Below are 20,972 nucleotides of genomic sequence, written 5' to 3'. Positions count from 1 at the left end.
CAGTGATCGCGTGCCGCTCACGGATCGTCCGAGTTAATTTCACGGGTATTTAACGCGGTTTCGCTGAACAATGATTCAATCAAGCCGGATTTATTTGGCCGGGATTCTGCTCGTTGTTGGCACGAGCCGATCATTAGAGCCTCTCGTCGGATACGCCTCCGAGCCTTTCGCCATTCTATCGTGTCGTGTGACGATCCTTGTTAACCGATCCGTCACTTACAGGGTAATAGGAATGTATAATAACAAATTCAACATGCCAGCATTGTTTAAGTATATGTATAGCCCATACATAATAAATAACAAGAAATAAGAGAATTTTTAATAGAAATAAGAGAATTTTTATTTTACTTTACTGCTTCGTTGCGTAAGTGTAACTATTGGTATTAATTTGTAGAAGATCATAAGAGATCGCCGACCGCGAATTTTCTGCACTTTATCGTCAGATGAGAGGGCAAGGCAATTTGTTAGAGAAAATGGTGAAGGAAATCAGTCTAGCGATTAGAAGCGACGACGCGTCAAGTTCGTCCGGCGTAAATATCGGTGGTAACACGAGGAGCGGGAAGGGGGGGAAAAGGGGACAATTCGACGTCCGTGCGAAATGTTGTCAGGCAATTTTCTTGGCCAATGCCTCTGAATGCCGCAGATTTCCATCTAGGTCCGTGGCGCCCCGGTGTATACCGTACCCGGGTAAATACACCCTTTTCCATCCCCTCGAGCGGACGAACGTCGTCGTCGTCGCCTCCTCCTCTATCTATCTATCGTCCACCTCAATCTCCAACCACCCCTCCGCGGCCGCATGAACCACAACTGTGATTATAATTCGCAGTCCCCGCTGACAGAACCAACCGCCATCGTCAACCCCGTTTCTCCGCCGACGTTTCATCCCCATCTAACCGGGGATATAGTGGACGGGGATCGGACGGTGTGTAAAGGATTATGCACGCGGATTTAACTGATGAATCACATTGTCGTCTTGATTCGCGGTGGCGTTAATTTTCGCCGCTCGGGGTGATGGTCGGAGCCCGACACACGCGGTTCCGCGCGAAAAGAGGAGAAGAGAAGGGAAGAGGAGAGAACCAGTCCTCGCGTCGTTAAGATGTTACCACGGGATAAATTCGTGTCCCTTCGCGCGGTTAACCGCGTGGAATCGTGTGTTCGTTACAATTATTTCCCGTAAACGAGTTTAGATGTTGGAAAAAATGTGCGAACGTAACGAGATGGAATTCGTCGCGGCGATAAATCAGCTGCGTACACGACAAATTACCGATGGCGATTAATCGGACGAGGCTTATTTGGAGAACTCGTCTCGGTTAATGCGCCGTAATGAGTAGACGGGATTACGGCAACTGAATTCATCGACGGATAATTTATTACCGGTGCTTCTTTAGGAGACGAGAGCATATCCCCCGGTTGTATCTCGTCGAGCAAACAATTTCCGTTCGTTTGGAAAGGTTTCTAATCCGCCGACGTCGGACCGGTTGGGCCAAAGCCAAAATTAACCGCTTCCCATTTCGACCATGAGCGGTGATCGGGGCTTATTAATTTTGCCAATAATGCCACAGAGGGGGTGGCCTCCTTCGCACAGATGGCGTATCACGAGTCAATATACTTTTCCGCTACGAAACCGCACGTGACGGCCCACGAATTTTCGCTACGCTAATCATTTCTTTGACCTATGCCTCCCGCATATGCTCTCACAACGGGTTAGCTGTTTGTCAGCAAACGACAAACAACATTACCAAATTTCTACGAACAATGCTAACAATTAAACTAGTTCCAGTTTTGTTATATACATATATGTATACAGGGTGTTCCGGAAAGATTGTTAGAGCCGAAAATGGCAGATGGGGAGGAGCATTGTGAACAACAATTTCCTTTGGTAAAATACGAAATGGGGCTTGGTTACCGAGTTATTAACAAAAAACACGGACCAATCAGAGCGCTCGTGCGTCGACACCCAGTTTTCAAGGCAGACATTGCGGTACCTATTTATACGAGTCAAAGTGTGCACTCGAAACGAACAGGAGATGACGACGACGACGACAACGACGAGACAGCGGAGGAAGAAGAAGATGAAAAGAAGATCGAGGGAGGAGGGAACCGATGGTTCTGCCACAGTCAGGACACGATCGTGGACCAACGAAGAGAGGAGGATAAAGAGTAAGCCGGTCTGCGAGAGAGAGGAAGAGAGAGATAGCGTATGTTCGTATGTAGCGGGTGTAGAAAGGAGAAGACGAGACAAGTAGAGGGAGAGGGACGAAGGTGCGGCGAAGAGGAGGAACGAGAGGGCGACGGGGTCAGAGAGAAAGACGAGGAGAGAGAAAGGAGAGGACAACCCCCTCTTCTTCGCGGGTTGACTCGAACGGCGGCGATATCTCGACCAATCAAATCACGCCGCGGGCTCCGCCTTTTATCATTATTTTACTTGTTTTCCCTTTACTTCACCCTCATTGGATGACATTCTCTGGGCCATTTCGCGGTGAAAAAAAGCAACCCGCGCCCAACCGTGGACTCCATGCTCCCTGCGACATCCTTCGGGTGCCCTTCTGGTACCCACCTTGGTTCACGGACCACCTCCACCGGAGATTCCTTCGCTCCCAGCAGTCCTCCTCCCTTCCTAAAACGTTTTCCGCAGATTTCCACAGATCTCGTTGCGTCACCATTGATTCCATCTCGTATCATTTACTACAGACGCCTGGTTCAATACTTTTTCCCACGTGTCTTAATTAAATCGCAAGAGATAATTTTAGTACAGACGCTCGATGAAATCGTACGCGAAACGCTTCTGTCGTTTTTTTGTACAGGAATCGTTGGACTTCTCGTGGTGGCCAATTTTTTTCTATCTTTTTCATTTGATTTTTATCGTGGGAATGGACGATCGGTGAAGCACAAGTGGGCTCGATGTCGAAAAAGCCTGCTCGATTCATCGACTTCGTGATCCCGATGAAAAGCGTCCGGCCCACGTTTCGTAGCCGCGGATAAATTCGTATCGATTCGTCTAGTCTAGCGCATCGAGGCTGTGATTGACGAGGTTCCTCTCGTCAAGGATTACTCGGTTCGTTGGTCGGAACTAACGGGCTGCGGGCCACGAGTGCGTAGACAAATATATCTATAGGTATATGCACACCACTTCGCAAACCACCCGGATCTACAGAACTCGGGGCGCGCGTCCGCAAAATTATCATCCTCGAGGGTAAATAAAATCGTGTCCTTACATCCGCTTTGAAAAACGTTCGATCGCACGCCTGTCTTTGTTAAACATACGGATTTGTAGAAAACACAAAATACGCGTGTAGCGATTATTTTCTGAATTGACATCGCAGTTTTGTTTTGCATAGAAAGTCTAGTTACGAGCAAAACGATAATGTTCCGGTTGGACGGTGACGAGAGCAGAGGGAACCCGTAATTCACGTGGAATAAATTCCCCGGGGTGGACCCCTTTCGTGGGCCGAAAAAGAAAAAAAACACTCGGTCGCACCTACGTAGCTACGTTTGATCTGGCATTGCACCGCATTGTATGTATATCGGGGCCGGTGTAAACTGCTGTGCAAGAAAAGGTGAAGGAGGGTTCCTTTCGAGGGGAGAGAGTCACGTGGAGATACCTAAAAGAACAACGTTGTCGGTCGTTCGAGAAACTCGAGGGGATGAGCTAGCCAAGGGGAACCGCACCACCAGGTCCGGCTCCCTCTCTTCACTAGAGATCGTACCACTGATGACAAACCAACGACACGATATTTTACCAGGCCCGACACGTACACGCCGTACGCCTTATCACGCGCGGCTATTCCGCTTCGTTTCGCTAGCATCACGACACGTAATAACGGCTTATCGTTATTGTCCTACCATTAGCTCGAAGAATTTGCAATTTCAACTATCAATCCAGATCAAACAATTGTAACGCGTCTGTTTATCCGCCGTGATAAAACGATCGGGCTACAGGGAAAGATGATGAATATTGGGATTCATGGACGGTAGAAGGAAGTTCGTAGGGCAGAGGCTTCTCATTTTTGCGGCGGATAAATTTGAAATTTGCCGACGAGACTCGCCGATACCGAGGCAAAGCGGATAACGATTTGTTCGAAAAGCAATATAGCGGGCTATCACCGGGAGTACGAGACGAAGGAAAGCGCGGAAGGACGAGGAGAGGATGAGTTTGCGGGGGCGTTCGCGCGGGGCGCCCTTTTCCTCGAATTTGCATCAGGTATTAAAGCGCGGTGGCTGCGTTCACCAGCGGAGTTCCTGTTTGCCGACACCGAATGCCGAGGATCAAAGGACTTCTGGCAGGCCTCGCGCCTCTCTCCCTTTAGGGAACGCGGCGGACAGACAGAGACGGGAGGGAACTCGGGAATCGTTCGGGCCTTTGCCTCCAGCCAACTTTGGAGATAGCTACCACTATTCTAGGCCTTTGTCGTTAAATCGTCGAACGTTCCAACATCTGATTTCTCGTGGTGGATTACTTGTCGCGACACATCGGCCGGGGAAGGGAATCGGCGCCAATTCAATTGTACTAAATCACTCAATAAATCATATAGTCTTAATCGTACAAGGAATCATACACGGACGGCACGCAACTAGAATATTCGGTACAAGTGGATACACGCATGGAGGAAGATTACTTGTCGCGACATATTGGAGGGAATCCGTGGTGGTTCCCGTTTCTACGGGATCGCGCGTTATTCTTCGAGAATTCATGTATCCAGACAGAGATATCTACGCGATAATCAGCGATCCGGCTGGAACGAGGAAGGAGCACACGGTGCATCCTGGCTCGCGGTCGATTATCATAATTGCGAGTTAATTACGAGATTTATGAGTTCGAGTCTGAAACGGCGCGCGATCAGTTCGCCAATTTCACGCGTAATAAAGTCGTGGGAGGAATGTAGGCGCGCGCGTTCCGCGTTGCGCGAAATCGAACCGAACGATATAATAGGAGGACGGGTCGCCCGTTGTTTCATCCAACGAAAGACGAATGGCCGACGACCATTCTTGGACGCAACGAGCAACGATATTCCAAGAATGTTAACGCGCGTAATCATATTCTTGCTCGCATCGTGTCCCGTAAAAACGTTAGCTGGCAGTGATGTATGCCGTCGGGGGCACGGATCGCATAAGTAAGGAGGGCCTTGGGCCCCATTCATCAGCTAACGGAGGGGAGAACGGACCCACGAACCGCTCGGCCGTCTCCCTCGACTGTTTTGCTGCCGGGGGACACTTTTCTAGACCGCTGTCCGTCCGCCTCGCGGATAACAGGATCTGCGAAATCGTCCTCGGTTCCAGCTGATAAAAAGGCGAACGAGACACGCGAACGAGAGGGAAGAGGTTTCCTGACAAATAGAATCTTGGGTGACGCGTTCCGCAGGCACCGACGGGTGCCAAACCGCATTTTAGGCGAGCTACCCATACCAGGGGTGAAGCGCGTGGCTCCGGTAAGGATATCGTTCTGCTTGGAACAGAGCAGAGCAGGAGGAAGAGGAACCGGCAAGGGAGGGTCAGCGAGCGGATCGGGGAATGCAAAAAGGTCGTGGTCCGGGCCGGGTTGCCGCGTTTTACAAATTATTCAATTAGCCCCGCGAATTAAGGTATGCATATTCATCGCTCTCTGATACGCGTATGTGCGCTCCGCGGTTACCATCCACACCGCGCATAAACAATTCGGTCTCGCACACGCGCGTTAGACGCTCTAACGAACTCGCAGCTGCATCCGAAATGCATCCGTTTTGCACCGATGCGGACAGGGGGCCGGGCGGCCGTCGGTTCTACGTGTACGCGGTTTTCCGACTATGTACATGCGGAACGCTGTCCAGTTTCGTTCATTTTTTTTCTAGGCCAGTCTACCCATACGCGAAACGATTCGATTTTCTATTTGCCATCCGCCGCGAACGAAGATACCAGCCATTCTTCGAACCGCGACGGGCTTGTTTTCATTCGTCCAGCCGGGAAAACCGTTGGAAGATCGCCGGATATCGAGTGTGTCTCGTTTATTCTCGTTGGGAAGGTGAAATCCGTGGACGCGGCGTGCCGTGTAAAATGGTAAAAAGCGGAATTAATTGGCGAGCGGATTAAACGGCCGGGGGGTCCGCGAGAAACGCGAGGGATTATTATTTCTTCCGGTAGATAAAGCGGGGTGGAGTAACGAAATAAAACATCGCCGGGTGTAGTAGGTGAAATAGGCGCGGGGGTGGTTTTAGAGAGTTACGGGTCGGCTACCGAGCCGGGGTTGCGTTTAAAACAACGTTGAGAAATGCACATTTTAATCGTATCGCTAATAGCCCGACGTTTATAAGCCTCGCCGTGTCTCATGAATACGCATGTTCCTGCCGGTGACAACGGTACGAAATTAATGCGCGCACGCGGCAGGATATATGCGGCCCCGCCACGGATTTCTATCAAGAGACTCTCGTTCCTGCCGATTTTTCTTCCTCTGACCTCTGTACTACATGTCCGCCTAAATTTCATTTCCCTAAATCACTGCGGACCGTGTCTCGATGTAATTCAAGAAAGTAAGATGTGTGCGCAGGAAGAAGAGTGCATTCAGCATAAAAAATATCAAAGTAAAAGCTATTGTTTTCAATCCATAAGAATCTGCAGTCCAATGAACCAACATCAGTTTCTGTCTCTTCATATTAGATCAGAAAATAAATTAAAAAATTCCTTACTGATTCGATGATTTCATATTTTCTCCATGATAATACTGTTCAATTGAGATCTCGTTCCTTATTCGAGATGTTATTTGTTCAACGCAAATTAGCAGGTCGGAAACAAATCGGAGCGACGGGAACGCGTACCGTGTTTTCGTATGTACATTGTATTCATAATTATGCGAATAATTGCAGTAATGGCGCGGTGTGTGTAATTGATACTCGCGTAAAACGTTTGAGCCGGCACGGCGGCACGCTCTTCGCGCATTTCCATATTCTTTCATTTTGTCCTCGCGTGCTAACCATCAGGTTAATTAATCTGTTTCTCAATTAACGTCTCAAACGACACAAGGATCCGCGAATCTAACCTTGTCCCTCGCGACTCACCGGGTTTTATTAATGTAAATGTATTCCCGATGGGTCGATCAGATAGTCTAATATTAATAATAAAGCCCGTAAGAGATTATCGTCGGCTACCTCGAATTTGTTGCCCGTGTAACGATCACCGATATCGCCAATTACATTGGATTGAGTCATAACGCGAGAATTCTGGTTATGTTAAACGCGAGTTTCTTCGCCGTTTTCGTCGACACATCTCACGGCCCGATATAAGATAGCACAAAAGTATTCAGCTTGCCTTTAATTGGATACTTGTCTCCCTTTTCTTTCTCGGCGGTGCACACGAATAACCTAGCCGACGTATTACATAAAGCATCCCGCCCCCTGTTACCGTTTCTTTTTTCCTTCCCATAAACCATAGCGCATAGCTCGTGTTTACGTCTTAACTCGATTCACACGAGATCGCGATCAGGAAACGCGCGCACAAAATCGAACACGCGCCGAGGAAAATGAATCGCGAGGCTCTGTAATTCCTGCGAACGCGATGGTTACCGTATTTCTTGCTTCGCTTTAATATGTGGGGCTCTGCCCGAGGAATAAGTAAACGTTACGCAAAATGGCAAATATCGGAAGGGCTTACGGCCGCATTATGCCGGGCTTTATTGCGCTCACCCGCGAAAGAAGATAATAGCAGGCTCGGCAGATGTCCACGATGTTCGTCCACGATGGTTGCGTACACGTATAGATAATGTAAGAGCCAGAAAGTCTGGTAGAAGAGTTCGCGTCGATGACTAACGAAAGGAGCAGCTGGAGTACGAAAATTTCTCGCGATAAATCGTTGGCTCGCATAGAGGGGACAAGACTATCTTTGCGGACGGTCGTTAAGAACTAGCCTACCGTGAAATGTATCCAGTCCACGAAAACGATACGTCTTCTCGAGATTCCCACGCGATCCGATTCATTCGAGTTCGCGCGAACGTCGTCCGTGCCTTTTAAGGAATCGTCATTTCCGTCGAGGGGGAAAAGATTCCGGTTCATTTTCAGATGCAGCCAATTTTCTGACAGAAAAAAGAGCGAATGATCGCTGGAGAGTTGCGAAACGTGTCCATGAAAGGCGATTTTCTTCGCGACCACGTTTAAGAGATATATATACGCGTTTATTTCTTCGGAGAAGAACTGCGCGATTAGAGCGATTAGGGAAGAGAACTGCGTGCGTGTGGAACGGAACGGTTCCATATATCTAGCCAAGCTTTGCGCAACGTTCCAACGCGCTTGGTCTCGGTCTCAATTAACGCAATTACCCGCTCCTTCGTCTAATTACCTATCAAACGGAATTACTATAGCGCGCGCGCCAGCCAGCCAGCCAGCCAGCTCTCGTCTCTAATGAATGTTATTAATTGCTTTATGATTTTTCGATAAAACTCGCCGCGTAATCAAGTTATTATCCCACGCGTCTTCGTTATTACTGCCCGATCGGAACCAGATACCTCGTCTGGTCTCGTTTCCCTTCGACCCGCGAGAAAAGAATTGCGATGGCCGTTCTCCGACATCGAGAACCTTAGTTACAAGATATCATAAAGGAATCGAGATATATTTACTCGTAAACTCCTTACCAAATCTCCTGATTTATGACACAATTTATATGCCTGCCGTGGAGAACGAAGAAAGCCAGACTTGACATTCGCGGGAAGTTCGCCCGACTTCATTTGAATATCACGCGGCCAAGTTTTATACACGAGTCAGATCTAATAGAGATCGTATCGCGTACCATTGTTCTATCTGTTTGTTTCCCTTTTCAATATCACGCTTCGTAAATAAAAAAAAGAACCAAGTGTCATTTTTTAATTGTGCCCATATAGACATTCTGTCGGATGGTCTCATGGATTTAGAAAGGGGGAGAATCTCGTGGCAGCTTCGTGACCGGGTGAAAAGCATGCGATATTTTTTTACGGACATGTCCGTTATCAAAGATCAAAGACAGCATCGAGGGGATAAAAAGTCGTTAACGACGCACCCTTACGTTAAGCCGCAGAAAAAGAGATAGGATATTACGATGTTCCGACGATAGCCACGGTGAATATAGTCATACAGCGTGGCGAGCAGGTGAGATGAACGAAATTAGAGCGAGACGCCAGAGTTGACGTTGACCAAACAACAGACGGGGTTGCCGTCACGGATGCTCTCTCGCCGCCGCACCGTCCGGGTTCCCCTAATTTCTTATCTGCCAGGCCAATTTGATAGATCAACGATAGAACCGAGGCGTTCTATAGAGCCGAAGGCAACCTGAACAGGGACAGGTGCATCCTCGGTCGCACCTGACCGTTCAGCGTTTCCGAATCGAGCCACCCTTGCGTCTTCATCTACCATTAAATTAGCCGGAGAAATCGTTTTGCACGGATTAAAACGTAGAATCAGATTTTCTATTTGGAATTCTTGGATTCTGGCGATTTACTAGGGAACGGAAGATTCTCATTCTGAGGAGGACTGTACGTAGTGTACGCACGTCTGGAAAAGAAACTAAAACCGGCTTTCGACGAGTCCTCGCGAGGAGGAAGAAAACTTAGAAAAGTCGTGTCCCGAGTAAACCCGGAATCGCGGGATTATCCGAGATGATCGCCTAATAGCTTTAGCAAAGAATCGACTGGGGCGACTACTTAAAATTAGCATAAGCCCCGACTCTCCGACTAACGAGCGGAAGAGACGAGACCCCAAAAGTGCTCGCGACCAGACGCGAAAAAAGGAACGGAACTATTATACGTCAACTCTTTCTATCCTAAATATTGTTAAAGCGTTTTAAGCTTGCTGCCTTTTTACTCGGTTGACCGGCATCCGGGCGACGTTCTCGCGTTTAATATTTTAATCGTCTGCGTGACAGGCGTGCGTCTGGCCCGATTACAGGTAATCAACGAGGGGAAACGATTATTTCCCTATTTAGTGGGCCGCGTTTCCATGGGGCTGGAAACGCACGGTCTATCGCGGGTGCACGCGCTTGTCACGCGACACCGAATTGCGTCTTACGTTCTCGCTGTTCGCGTGAACACGCTCGACTCCTCGCGCACCGTCGATTCTTCCGGGTATCGTTACAGTGTTACCGAAGCGTCCAGATTTCTTCTAATTTAGGTTTAGCCGCCGCCGCCGCCGCCGCCGCCGCCGCCGCCACGCGGACACAGTCTTAATTGGCTGCCCCGAGTGATTTACGAATTGAGAAAAGAAAGCAAGCCTCAGGAGAGAAAAGGTAACTAAGCCGCGTACCGTATATAAATACGATTTTCATGGAAATTATTAATTATCCACGGGGCGAGAATCCAGCGAATAGCAACGACAATGGCGGGTATCAGATGCGAGTTTAACGAAGCCCGACGTCGATAAAAATCTGACTGGAGATTCGAATCGCGGAGAAGAAGAAACGCGAACGTTCCGCCTCTCTTACGCGCGTTCTCTCTTTCTCTCTCTCTAGCCGTCTCGTGTGCTTGTCTACTCGCGGAGGAACTTTTTCCACGCAGCACCGAAAGTCGTAAAATGTCCAGCACCCACGTAGCAACTTGTGTCACGTAGACGCACGGTGGCCCGCTCTGTACTCGCTCTCTCTCCGCTGTATATTATCGCGTACGCGTACAGTCCGTTTCATCAATTACTTTCTTTGCTTCTTACGGAATTTGTTTTATCCGAATGAAAAATCGTTGAATATTGTAATTCATTTCCAAAACGGAAGTGGGAACAAATTTTATCTATTTATCATATCAGAATCTTCGATCGTTCTGCAAATTGCCTTTTTTCCCACATTAACGGGCTCACGTAAACGACAGGTTGGTGACGAGGGCGACACGATTGTGCGAACACGCCGTAACATTAACATTAACGAGGATCACGTAAAGAATTATTATGCATAACTTAATGCCTGTGTCGTGGAATATAAAATCTTCATTTTATGCAGACAGAAATCGTCGGTTAGGCATGCCTAACATCCGTAAATTAACCGATCCGCAGCTTGGAAGTTCGCGGTTTCCGATGCCGAACGCAATTAAATGCTTAACGAGTAAACTATGAACGAACGAGCGTGAACTAATCGCCAGGCAATCATTATCTGGAAAAAGGAGAACCAGTGACCGTGTATTTCAACGAATTTCTACGACAAATCATTTCCCCTTGATGAAATCCGTTTTTCCTCTTTTCTCTGCCTCGAGAGTTTTCATTTCTTAATCATTAAGTTCAATCCTAATTTTTTTTATTAAGGCACATCAGCGTGGATATTGCGTTCCGGATTTGATCAAGAAAGAACGAACCTACATACGTATATTGGTTCCATAGTTTTTCTTAAGACCAATCGCTTCAAGTATAGATGTCATTGAAAGTAGTACAGAGGACAATGGGTCGAGGGGAAAAGAAATGGTGGCGTGGACTGTACGGATACACGTAGAAGACTGAGGTTCTACGTGCCTGTCGTCGTCGGTTCATGATGAGTGCGTGCGCGAACGTCCGGCCTCGTCCGCTCGAAGGATGCCCGGTTTGCCGGTTCTTTGCTCGATCATGGGACAAAACTCGGACCCCGCGTGTCCCGTGGGAACCGTAGGAGAGCTCGCTAGCTCGAAAACCGTGTATTCCGTCGCGCGCACGTTTTGCCCTGCGCGGGTCGCGGTTTTTTTCTAACCCGTCTATTCGCGATTCCCTCGAATCGAAACGATTCTGGTCACGAGGTGTGCGATTTCAGATCCTTTATTATCGACGCATCGAACGGAGAGCAACCAGAATTGTTGTTACGTAGATCGTATTATTAGATTGCGCCACAATGTTACACTACAACGTTCCCGGGGCTCGTTATTTTATTAGGCAATAATTTCTCCCCGCCATGCGGTTAACTGTACACGCGGGTCTCATTATGATTATTCTTCCTCTTTATTATCGAGAAAACGCGACCTCTTCTCGTGCTTGGGGTCGCGGCACAATTAGATTCTCAGGGTATTACGAGGGCTCTGCTCTACTACCGTATCGTTGTTTCTGCGTACCCGCCGCGCGGGTAGAAAGGATCGCTAATTTGTTCGTGCACGTCGACAAGCAGCTACGTATCGCGTTCAACGTATCGCGAGATCCGCCGAGATCCAAACGACAACCCAACAAACGAGCCTCCTTTTACATATTAACCGCGCGTCGCCGATTAAACAATGAACTCGGAAATGTTTTTTAATGATAGCTATCATAGAATTTTAAGTAAAATGCATTATCAAAGGCAGTACGTTTGAATTACATATAAATTGGACTGTGACTACGTTTAGTGGAAACGGTTTAAACTTGCGTAAAGTTTTTTCAGACAACTTTTCATATTGGGTAAGCACGCGTATCTCGGAGGTTGCAAGAAGGTGACAGTTTTCATGAAGCCACCCCGCGGGGAGTTACCCGACGGAATAACTTTCCGACTTGATTTATACTTCCGACAGGCGTAACGAGCTTGCGAGCTCGGACTTGTCCTCGGGAAACAGAAATAAAGAATCGATATCGCGGCGGCGCGCCACGGTTTATTGGCAAAACAAAAGCGAGCGGCGCGGCCGATTCTTATTAGGACCGTCGAATTTAGCAGCCGGCAACCGGTTTTCGCCTTTTTACCGTTCGAACAGCGATTCGTCGCGTGTTCTCCACTCTCGATTTTCCGCGGCCGGACAGCGAGAGACGGTAGAGAGACGCGAGTCCTTCGAAATTTATTCGTCGGACAGGAGAGATGCTCGGAGAGATAACGGAGATGAACAGGAAACGCGGCAGACTCGTTGACTATCAATGAAATAGCGCTTCGACCCGCACAGGGAACCTCGAGATCGACTCTCCGTTCCTCGTAGCGTCAATTTTATCCGTGTATCAATGTTCTTCTATCACAAATAAATAGATCACCGCCGCCTGAATTCGTTCCCTACGCTGATTCACATGTGTGATACGTAACTGAATGTCTAACAGCGAATCGAAGTAAAGAAAAAGTGTATCTATTTAGACCGGGTCGTCGGTGGTAGGGCAACGAAAACGTGAATGGAAGAAGGCCCGAGAGGGACCCGGGTCCGTTTCCGTCTTGTTGTCATCCTCGGTTGACGTACCTTATTCGAAGAAGAGTCGGTCCGTGGCCAAGGGGAGACGGAACGAAGAACGTGGAGGTGGCGAAGGGGGACGGAAGGGAACGGAATACATCCGCGGAATACTTAACAACTTTTGGCGGTTGACAGGGACCGACGCGACTACGGCGGTGCGTGGTGGGGCCCGGCATGGGCCCCGACTTTGTAAGAGTGAAACGAGAATACAGAGAAGAGGTCCGTCGTCGCGCGCATCGCGTTTTTTGTACGCGACCCTACCCCCCTCTGTCTCGCCTTTTATTTGGGCCAGACAGGAATTCGGCTAAATGCATTGATTAAACTGCTGACATCGTTCGGACGGCCCGGTGGCCACCGTGTCTCCGCGGATGAGTTCGATCTTTTTTGCCCCCGAATCGGGGAGAGAGCGCGATCTTCCTCGGATCCTCGGCCCTCATCTTCGTCCCCCCTCCGGTTCTCGATTCGAATCGTTATTTCAAGTTCGACGACGTGTTCGCGGCGGCTATCCACCGCCGGCTCGGGTTGTTCGCCGCGGATTTAACAACGAGTCTCGCGGAGACGAGCCCCGTTCGTCTCGATGTACCGGCTTTCTTGCCGGGAAAGAAACCGGACGGAATACACGCTGTTAGACCGGCCTACAAGCCACCAGCCAGTTCGTTAACGATGGATATTAGCAGACAAACGGAATGCTTCAACGAGCAATGTATAAAAAATATTGGACAATTTCATCTCGGTCCTGGTTATGCGAGATGCAAAATCGATATAATTAAGCAATGGTTTTGTTCGCCGGGGGCTTGGTAATTGGAGGGATCGTGTATAGGTTCGTAAATATAGGAAAGACACCGGTGGATCGTATAACTCGGGTGGCCGTTAATTAAACTACCGTAAGGGTGGGCATTATCTAAGCGGAATGAATATTCTCGATGGTACCCCTTATAATTCGCACCTCTCCGATTAATTACACACGCCGTGGCACCGCGCCGCACGCATCGACCGACCCTGGAGATGCTCGCCACTAGCCGAAAGTGATATATAGAGTGGCACGCGTTTTTGCGGCCGTGTAACACATAAATTTCGCGGTTTGACAGACGCAGTAAGAACCGAACGATATACGAGTTTCGATTAAATCAATAAACACTCGATGTACAGCTTGGGACAATGATCCCTGGTCAGCTCTGGCTAGTATTAATTTCCCCTAAGAGGACAAGGTCCAAAGAGAGTGATAAGTCTACGTCTTATTTTCTTAATGCTCGAGCTGTTTAAAATTGTTTTCATTTTGAAATATAAAAATTATATAAAATCTAGCAGTATCAACGCCAGATCGAGCAATGAAAAAAGAGATAGATTTATTACTGTTTGTTAATCTTGTTCTCCTAAGGGAAATTAACACAAGTCGGAACTGGCCAGGATTTGTCCCAAGCTGTGCGACATATGAAAAACGTGTAGTCGCTATTTGATTTCATATTACTTACTCTCATGTATAAAATGACGAAACGGAGTATAAAGAAAATGTATGCAAGTATTAATTTGAACAGAAATAGAGAAGAAGAAGAGAAGATAAAGAAAATATAAGTAAAGAGGACCGAATCAGTAATTACGTATGATAGAACGATTGGTTATCGTAAGAGAGAAGTATCGGAGGGGACAAAAGAGCGAAATGTTTAGTGAAGAGAAGACAGAAGCCGGGGCAGGAGAGGAGATAACGCGTCTTTTCGCAGGTTGTTCGGTAGGCAAGGCACGAGGTAAGTTTGGCATGCATCGCTCGCTCCTTCGAGCAGCCAACAGCCATCTATGGAATTACCCCGATGATTAATGGTACGGCTGGCCTGAGGCACCCTTCGAGACGGTCTTTCCCCTGGCCTCGAGCGCCCCTGGCCACCGCCTCCGCCACTGGCCCTTCGGAAGAAGGGCCCATCGGACTGTTCGGGCCACGGTGTAAAAAAGCCCGCACTATGTTAAACCCGTCCTACCTGTCCGGCTCTGCCTCCGTGGATCTCGTCGACGTCTTCTCGTCGATCTCGGTTTTTCTCTTTACCCATTCTCGATCCGATGTCTATCGTTCCCTACCTGGGGACTCGCTCCGCGGACTTTCTAACTTTATTTGCGTCCGTACCTTCGACTTCTGTAGCTTCCTCGAAGGTATCGGCGCCGATTGTTTCATCGACGTTGTTTCGACTAACTTACAAATGATCGCGAATGGTTTCGAGGTAAGGAATTCACGAGGGGGATGGTATCACGGCGTCGAAATCGCGCGTCGATGATCGGGTGTAATCTTTAACGCGGAGATGAAAAAAAGAAGAGAGAGGATTCGGGGAAGGGCGCGCGTGTAGGAGAGCTTGAAAGCGAGGGCAAAGTAGAACGTGAAAGAGCCGCTGGCGGAGCACGACCGACGGGTCCGAGAGAGCGAATTCGGGATTGCATGTCGGCGAACAGTAAGACCTCCCAAACAACCCCGACGGGGGCATCTTCCCTGGGAATAGCAGTGATTCCGGGGAAATGTGCAATATCTTCCGTGATCGGGTATTATTACCTCGTGATTACGGGTTTTGATCTAGGCTAGAAGCGTCTACGATCCTCCTTCGTGCCCTCTCCTCGCCCGTTTCCTGCAGAATATATCTACGATGTTGTAAACGCGACGATGCGCCGCCCGAAAAGGCGTCCTGGATCCCTCGAAACGATTCCTCTGTCTCGTTGTCGTCTGGTGTCGTCATGCGATTCGTGACGAACGCCGCGAAATCACCGTGGGAAGCAACCTGCCGTTTCTTTTCTTCGCAATAGTCCCTCGATTACTACCGAACCAGTAATGAACGACCTGTGCCGCAACATTGTTCGCTCTTGGCTTCCTCGGTTCAAAACCGATGCTGCTCGTTTCCAGATCTCAGCACCGATCGATGAAACGTTCTAATAAAAGTTGTTGCCAAACGGGCAGTATATAAATTTTCTGGCGAGTCCTTTGAAGGAACCGTGGGTGGAACGATGCACTTGCAATTAGATGGTAACCTGCTGTCTAATGACACGTAGCACGCGAGGGATCCGAGGAGTTCGCATGTACTTTCGCACTTTCCGATCCTCCCACCGCGGTGTGGAGATATTAACCGAGGATAAAAGGTACACGGATCCGATTGCATCGAAATCATCGACGATCTCCTCGTACTCTTCGAGTTTACTTTGAAATTTCGCACGTTCGACCGCCAAGCTGTAATCGCGAGAGGGTCCCGAGAAGAAAATAAGCAGCCGGCGGAGGAGAGAGGGTGAAAAAAAAAAAAAAGGAAGAGGTGGTCACCGGCCCGCATTGCGGAACGATGCGCAACAGCTGCACCTGACACGTCATTTGCAAGGAACTCGGTATCAACACCGGCGACGGCTAATTATTATTCCACGTGCGCAAGTGCGTGCACGCACGCTTTATCCTTCGCGCAAAGCCTTTGCGCCTTCTCGTCTCGTCTTTAGCCAGCCATCCGTCTTGGCACTTGGCGACGTCCGAGCCGTCAGCGCGCGTCTTCGAGCACCGGGCCCGAATAAGGCCCCGCGACGTGGCGCGCGTAGCCTTCGCACTCCGGGATTTATTCGGTTTCTAAGCCGGGCCGCGCACGCGACGTGGTTTATTCACGATACACGGGAATCCTCCTATCGGCGGTTATCTAATCCTGCCGATCAACCGCGGTGGAAAGTCCTGCGAATCTAATGTATTCCCATTCCGTGCACACGTGACGCGCCGCGCCGCTCGCCGCGTCGTCGCGTCGTGCCGTGAAACGCGGAATCGCAACGCAAGCCCGGTGACTGCGTGCCGCCACCATTTGATTTCTTCATCGACGTCCTTCCCTGGGGAATGTTGCGCGAGCTGCTCGGTGCCAAAACGCTTCGGAATTCGCGGCGTTAACGCGAGATCGTGACGCGAAACCCTCGGACTCGGATCGCTTCGCGGAAATGGATCCGCGATGAAAGAAAAAAGGGGGAGACGAGTTAAGCCGAGTTTCGAGCGGTTAGCGCGACGGAGGGGTTCGGAAAATCGCCCTCGGGCACCGAAATTAAACCGTCACCGCTCCTACGATCGTGGCGAGGTCTTCGAATGAAATTGTCCGTCTAATTTTATCACGGCAGGACTTCAAATTGATGGCAGGTCTCTCCGGGACTGGCTCAGGGGGAGTTCTGGGTTAGCTTTAATAAAGAACCTCCTGCCGTATTAGGCATACGCTCGTGTCAGTGCATAAAAACTTTTTCGGCTCGTGAAACGTTTCGGGAACTAACGGGCGCGACGCAAATAGAAATTAATCTCGGTCCTCCTCCTCCTTGGCTCCGAACAAGTGGAAAAGTTTGCAACGTTAACAAACCAATTCCGCAGTTTAAATTGCACGCTTATCGCGACGTATAGAAAGGAGAGCTCGCGCACGTTCCAGGTTCGGAGTAACCCGCGGAAGCCATTTGCCAGGCACGATGGGTAATTAGCGCGCGGAACACCGATTCACCGAGATAGCCGTCGGCCTTCCTCTTACGTAACAGCAGACCTGGCCGTGTGCAAAAAGTATCGACCATCCACCTATCTGGCCGGATCCCGTGACCGACTCGTTGCGTACCTATCCACTCGCGAGCAGCTTTTAAGCGGAATCGTCCTCGTCCAGCGATCAAGATAAACCGACGGCGATTGCGTTTTCTCTATGACGCGACGACGCTTGGAAGTACGAAAAGTCTGGGGCGGTCGCTTTGATCTTATCCATCCTCTTTATCATCGGTTAAGTTCTTGAAATACGCGAAAATGCTACCCGTACGTTTATTAGCATTTATATTAATAGAAAAGGTGGTCGTGTAATTTTTCGAAAAAAAATCGTCCGATTAATCACGCTTGAGAAAGAAACGAGCATAACGGTTTTAGTCTAAATATAATCGGGTTTATGAGTTTCGTGTCGGGTTAATGAATAGCCAAAGTGGACCACCGCGGAAACGGGCGCGTAAAAAAGGCCGCGATAATCGTAAAGCGAACCGAAAGCGGCTTTAAATTCCACCTAGCCCGATACGATTAGCATCCACGTTTCTCGCTCGCAGCGTTACACGTGTTGCTCTTAAGGTTTAGCGGTTATTATCCCGGCATCGCCGGCTCTTATCTGGCATGCAAATCGAATCGTAAACGCGCGGAATGCTCGAAACTGTTCCATGGCCCGATTACGACTAACGGGTACCGAAAGAGCCACTGGATGCCGCGATATCGACTTTACGATTACAGATATCATCGATTCCGATTGCTCCTTTCCTTTCCCTCGATGTCGGCCAGCAGCCGTTCCCTACGCTACTGACAGAGTCTGTCTGTAATCGTACTTCGTACCTAAATATTAAAAATGTGATCCAGGTATTTAAAAAGAATAATTACGTTGATTGCCTCGTTCTTTTGATATTCGCAAAAGCGCGCAATCAAATTGTAATTTCATTTAGATAAGAATGAGCGAGCGTGTAGAATAAAGCTAATAAAGCAGTTTCGATGAAACAGCCCCATGGGTGATGAAACCCCCGCCACTGTGATTAAAGCCGTGCGTTGAACCGTCGTTACAAAAGCCGCGGGGGGTTGATTGCCGGGGTGAAAGGTCCCCTCTGCTTAGGCTAATTTATTGAAACGTCCTCGAGACCCGTTTTTAAGTTTTCGCGATTAACTCTTTCGCGTACCTCTTACTTATCACTTTAACTTCGTAAATGACGCTCTACTTCTTATCTCACACGTGTCAGAAATGTTGCAACGCCCTGATTGGTAATCCTTTTATCAGACCGGAAAATGAATTACAATTTTGACAGTATCGCGGACACATTATTGAGACTCGTTAACTTCATTTTTAGATAATGGTTTCGCGTTCGGTACGTGGCACGGAGGATAGGGATCAACGAAGGACGGCCATACATTGTGACACATTGATTGGCAAAAAAGCTAAACTAACCGACCAATAGCATCGTATTTTCGTGACCTCGGGCTATTTACGTGCATTTCGAGGCCCTGTTTTCGTGTTCTACTGTCAAACTCTGACAGTGTAATATCATTCCAATTCTACTTATTTATCTATGTATCACTATTTTTCAGATTTAAAATAGATATCATCCACATGCAGTTTTTAATTTCTTGGCTGTGACACGTGTTCTTAACACGAGTCGATCGGTTCTACAGCGTAAACTTGCAACTTCGAGATCCTGAAGGAGGCTTCTCGATGCGTATGAACGTTAGTGCTCCGCCAGCGTGCTCGCGTCGCGTTTTGCCCGTTATCGGGGCACGCACAGAATACGTTTTCACTATCGCTTATTGTTAAGCCGGCCGCGACCCACATGCATCTGCAATTTTTCCTGTTCCTTCTCGCGTTCGGAGCTCGGCCGCGGATTGCCGGCTGCCTGCGTGGCGATCCGGCGATACGCACTCCAACGATATATACGTCTCGCAGTACGCGCATTTGTCAAACTGTTCCCCCGGGAATTTTATTCTTCCGGTGCACGCACCGCGTTTATTTTTAATTGACGACCGGTATAATCGCGACGCGAGTTCACGCGCCCCTGCCAGCTTGAATCCGGGTCGTATACATTCTAACGCATAAATAATTCAAGTAATAAAGTGTATTCGGTTTCCCTGTTCGTTGGATACGTTCTATTTATCAGTTAAGTGATCGCAATAATTGAACCGTGATTATGTATCTTAAGAAAATATTTGTTAATTAATTTTGATTCGAATTCGTGACATATAAGAATACAGCATGTTAAATGTTCGTCATTGATTATCGAATCTAATTGAAAAGTGAGTTACCGTGAAGAGTTTCGTGGCTAAGATGGACAGAGTTTGAAACGATTTTGGAGAGGAAAGATTTAGTGGTAGCTAAGGTAGTAATAAGGGGTAATAACAAGTCGGGCATCGCGTGCGACACCGAATCGGGCCAGGGGACGTGGAATCGGCCGGTGCGCCGTTTCCCCACCCCCTCGGCGTCTCCTTGACAAGCGGGTGTTTAATTGGCGTTGAAACCACCGGTGTGACGGGAACACCGTGGCCGTGTCGTCGGCCGAATACCCGAATGCCTGTAGCCTACAGGATTCAGGGGGATCCGCCATCGCTGGTGCGTTACCACGGGGAACCCGGTAATTACCTGCAGCACGCAACTACCTACGCCACGTCGCGTCGATGCCTATACCACCGTGTACAATGTATACACCGCGTTCCTCCTCGCCACAGTTCCTCTCCGCTTCTCTTTCGTCACGTTCGTTACGAATCTCTGCTGTTTACACTGAAAATATGTAATGAGGTGTCGGAGAATCCGAGGGAGACCCGACAACTATCCTTTTATCATGATTCTACCACAGGTTCAATGAAGTTCATTTTATCAAACTCAATGTTTTACTTTGTTTCTTCAATTTTATTGGAGATTCGACAAATATCATTTTAATTTGTTCCTACCAAAGGTACCATAATGAAATTCCAGTTAATTTTATATTGTATTGAATTCTGTCGCTTTTAAGAAGTAGTTTCATATACGTTCTATCATTTGCCGAGGCTCTGCCCGTATCCGCGGGACAGTTTCGGGTGTTCTAATCAGTTTTCGGGAAGCCGTTCCTTACGGTACCCCACGAAAAAGCAGACAAGCGAGTACGATAATCCACCATTTTGAAGCTGAGTGACAGGAAGCCCGATAATTACCAGCAGCGAGTAGAACAAGGGACAAGGAGAGAGAGCGGAACGATGGCGGTGGCGATGGCGTCCGTCGGGCGACGCACGTACCTCCTATGCTATCTTTCGTTTCGTATAACTTAATTCGTTTCGCCTTCTGACGGTTCAATCGCATTACGAATCGCGATCGAACGTATGGGAAAAGTTTTAATCAAAATTAAAAATTTCAATTAAATAAATATCGTCGCGTTCGCGAACTCTTCACGGGTTTTCTATCTTCGCGATTATGTTACTGATACGAACCCTTAAGGA

General features: G+C 48.5%; 1 protein-coding gene across 4 annotated transcripts in view; it reads right to left on the bottom strand.

The window, feature by feature from the left end:
* Window positions 1-20,972, bottom strand: part of LOC108622891 (uncharacterized) — a 93,717-nt gene that overhangs the window by 16,325 nt on the left and 56,420 nt on the right. The window contains exon 1 of one of the 4 annotated variants that reach the window (XR_003388885.1): window positions 15,573-16,220. The exons of 2 other annotated variants lie outside the window; for them this stretch is intronic. Coding sequence is in view for 1 of the 2 variants with exons in the window: in XM_026811792.1 (XP_026667593.1) it covers window positions 2,558-2,672 (115 nt within the window). In the remaining variant the exon portion in view is untranslated. Of the gene's footprint in view, window positions 1-2,557; window positions 3,092-15,572; window positions 16,221-20,972 lie in introns of those variants that run through there. One more of the 4 variants, XM_026811792.1, reaches the window with a different exon arrangement.

Source organism: Ceratina calcarata, unplaced genomic scaffold, assembly GCF_001652005.2.
Source record: "Ceratina calcarata isolate Rehan_Ccalc_2016 unplaced genomic scaffold, ASM165200v1 scaffold25, whole genome shotgun sequence".
Classification (NCBI taxonomy): domain Eukaryota; kingdom Metazoa; phylum Arthropoda; class Insecta; order Hymenoptera; family Apidae; genus Ceratina; species Ceratina calcarata.
The sequence above is the reverse complement of the archived record's forward strand: the minus strand, read 5'-3'. Positions and strand labels throughout refer to the sequence as shown.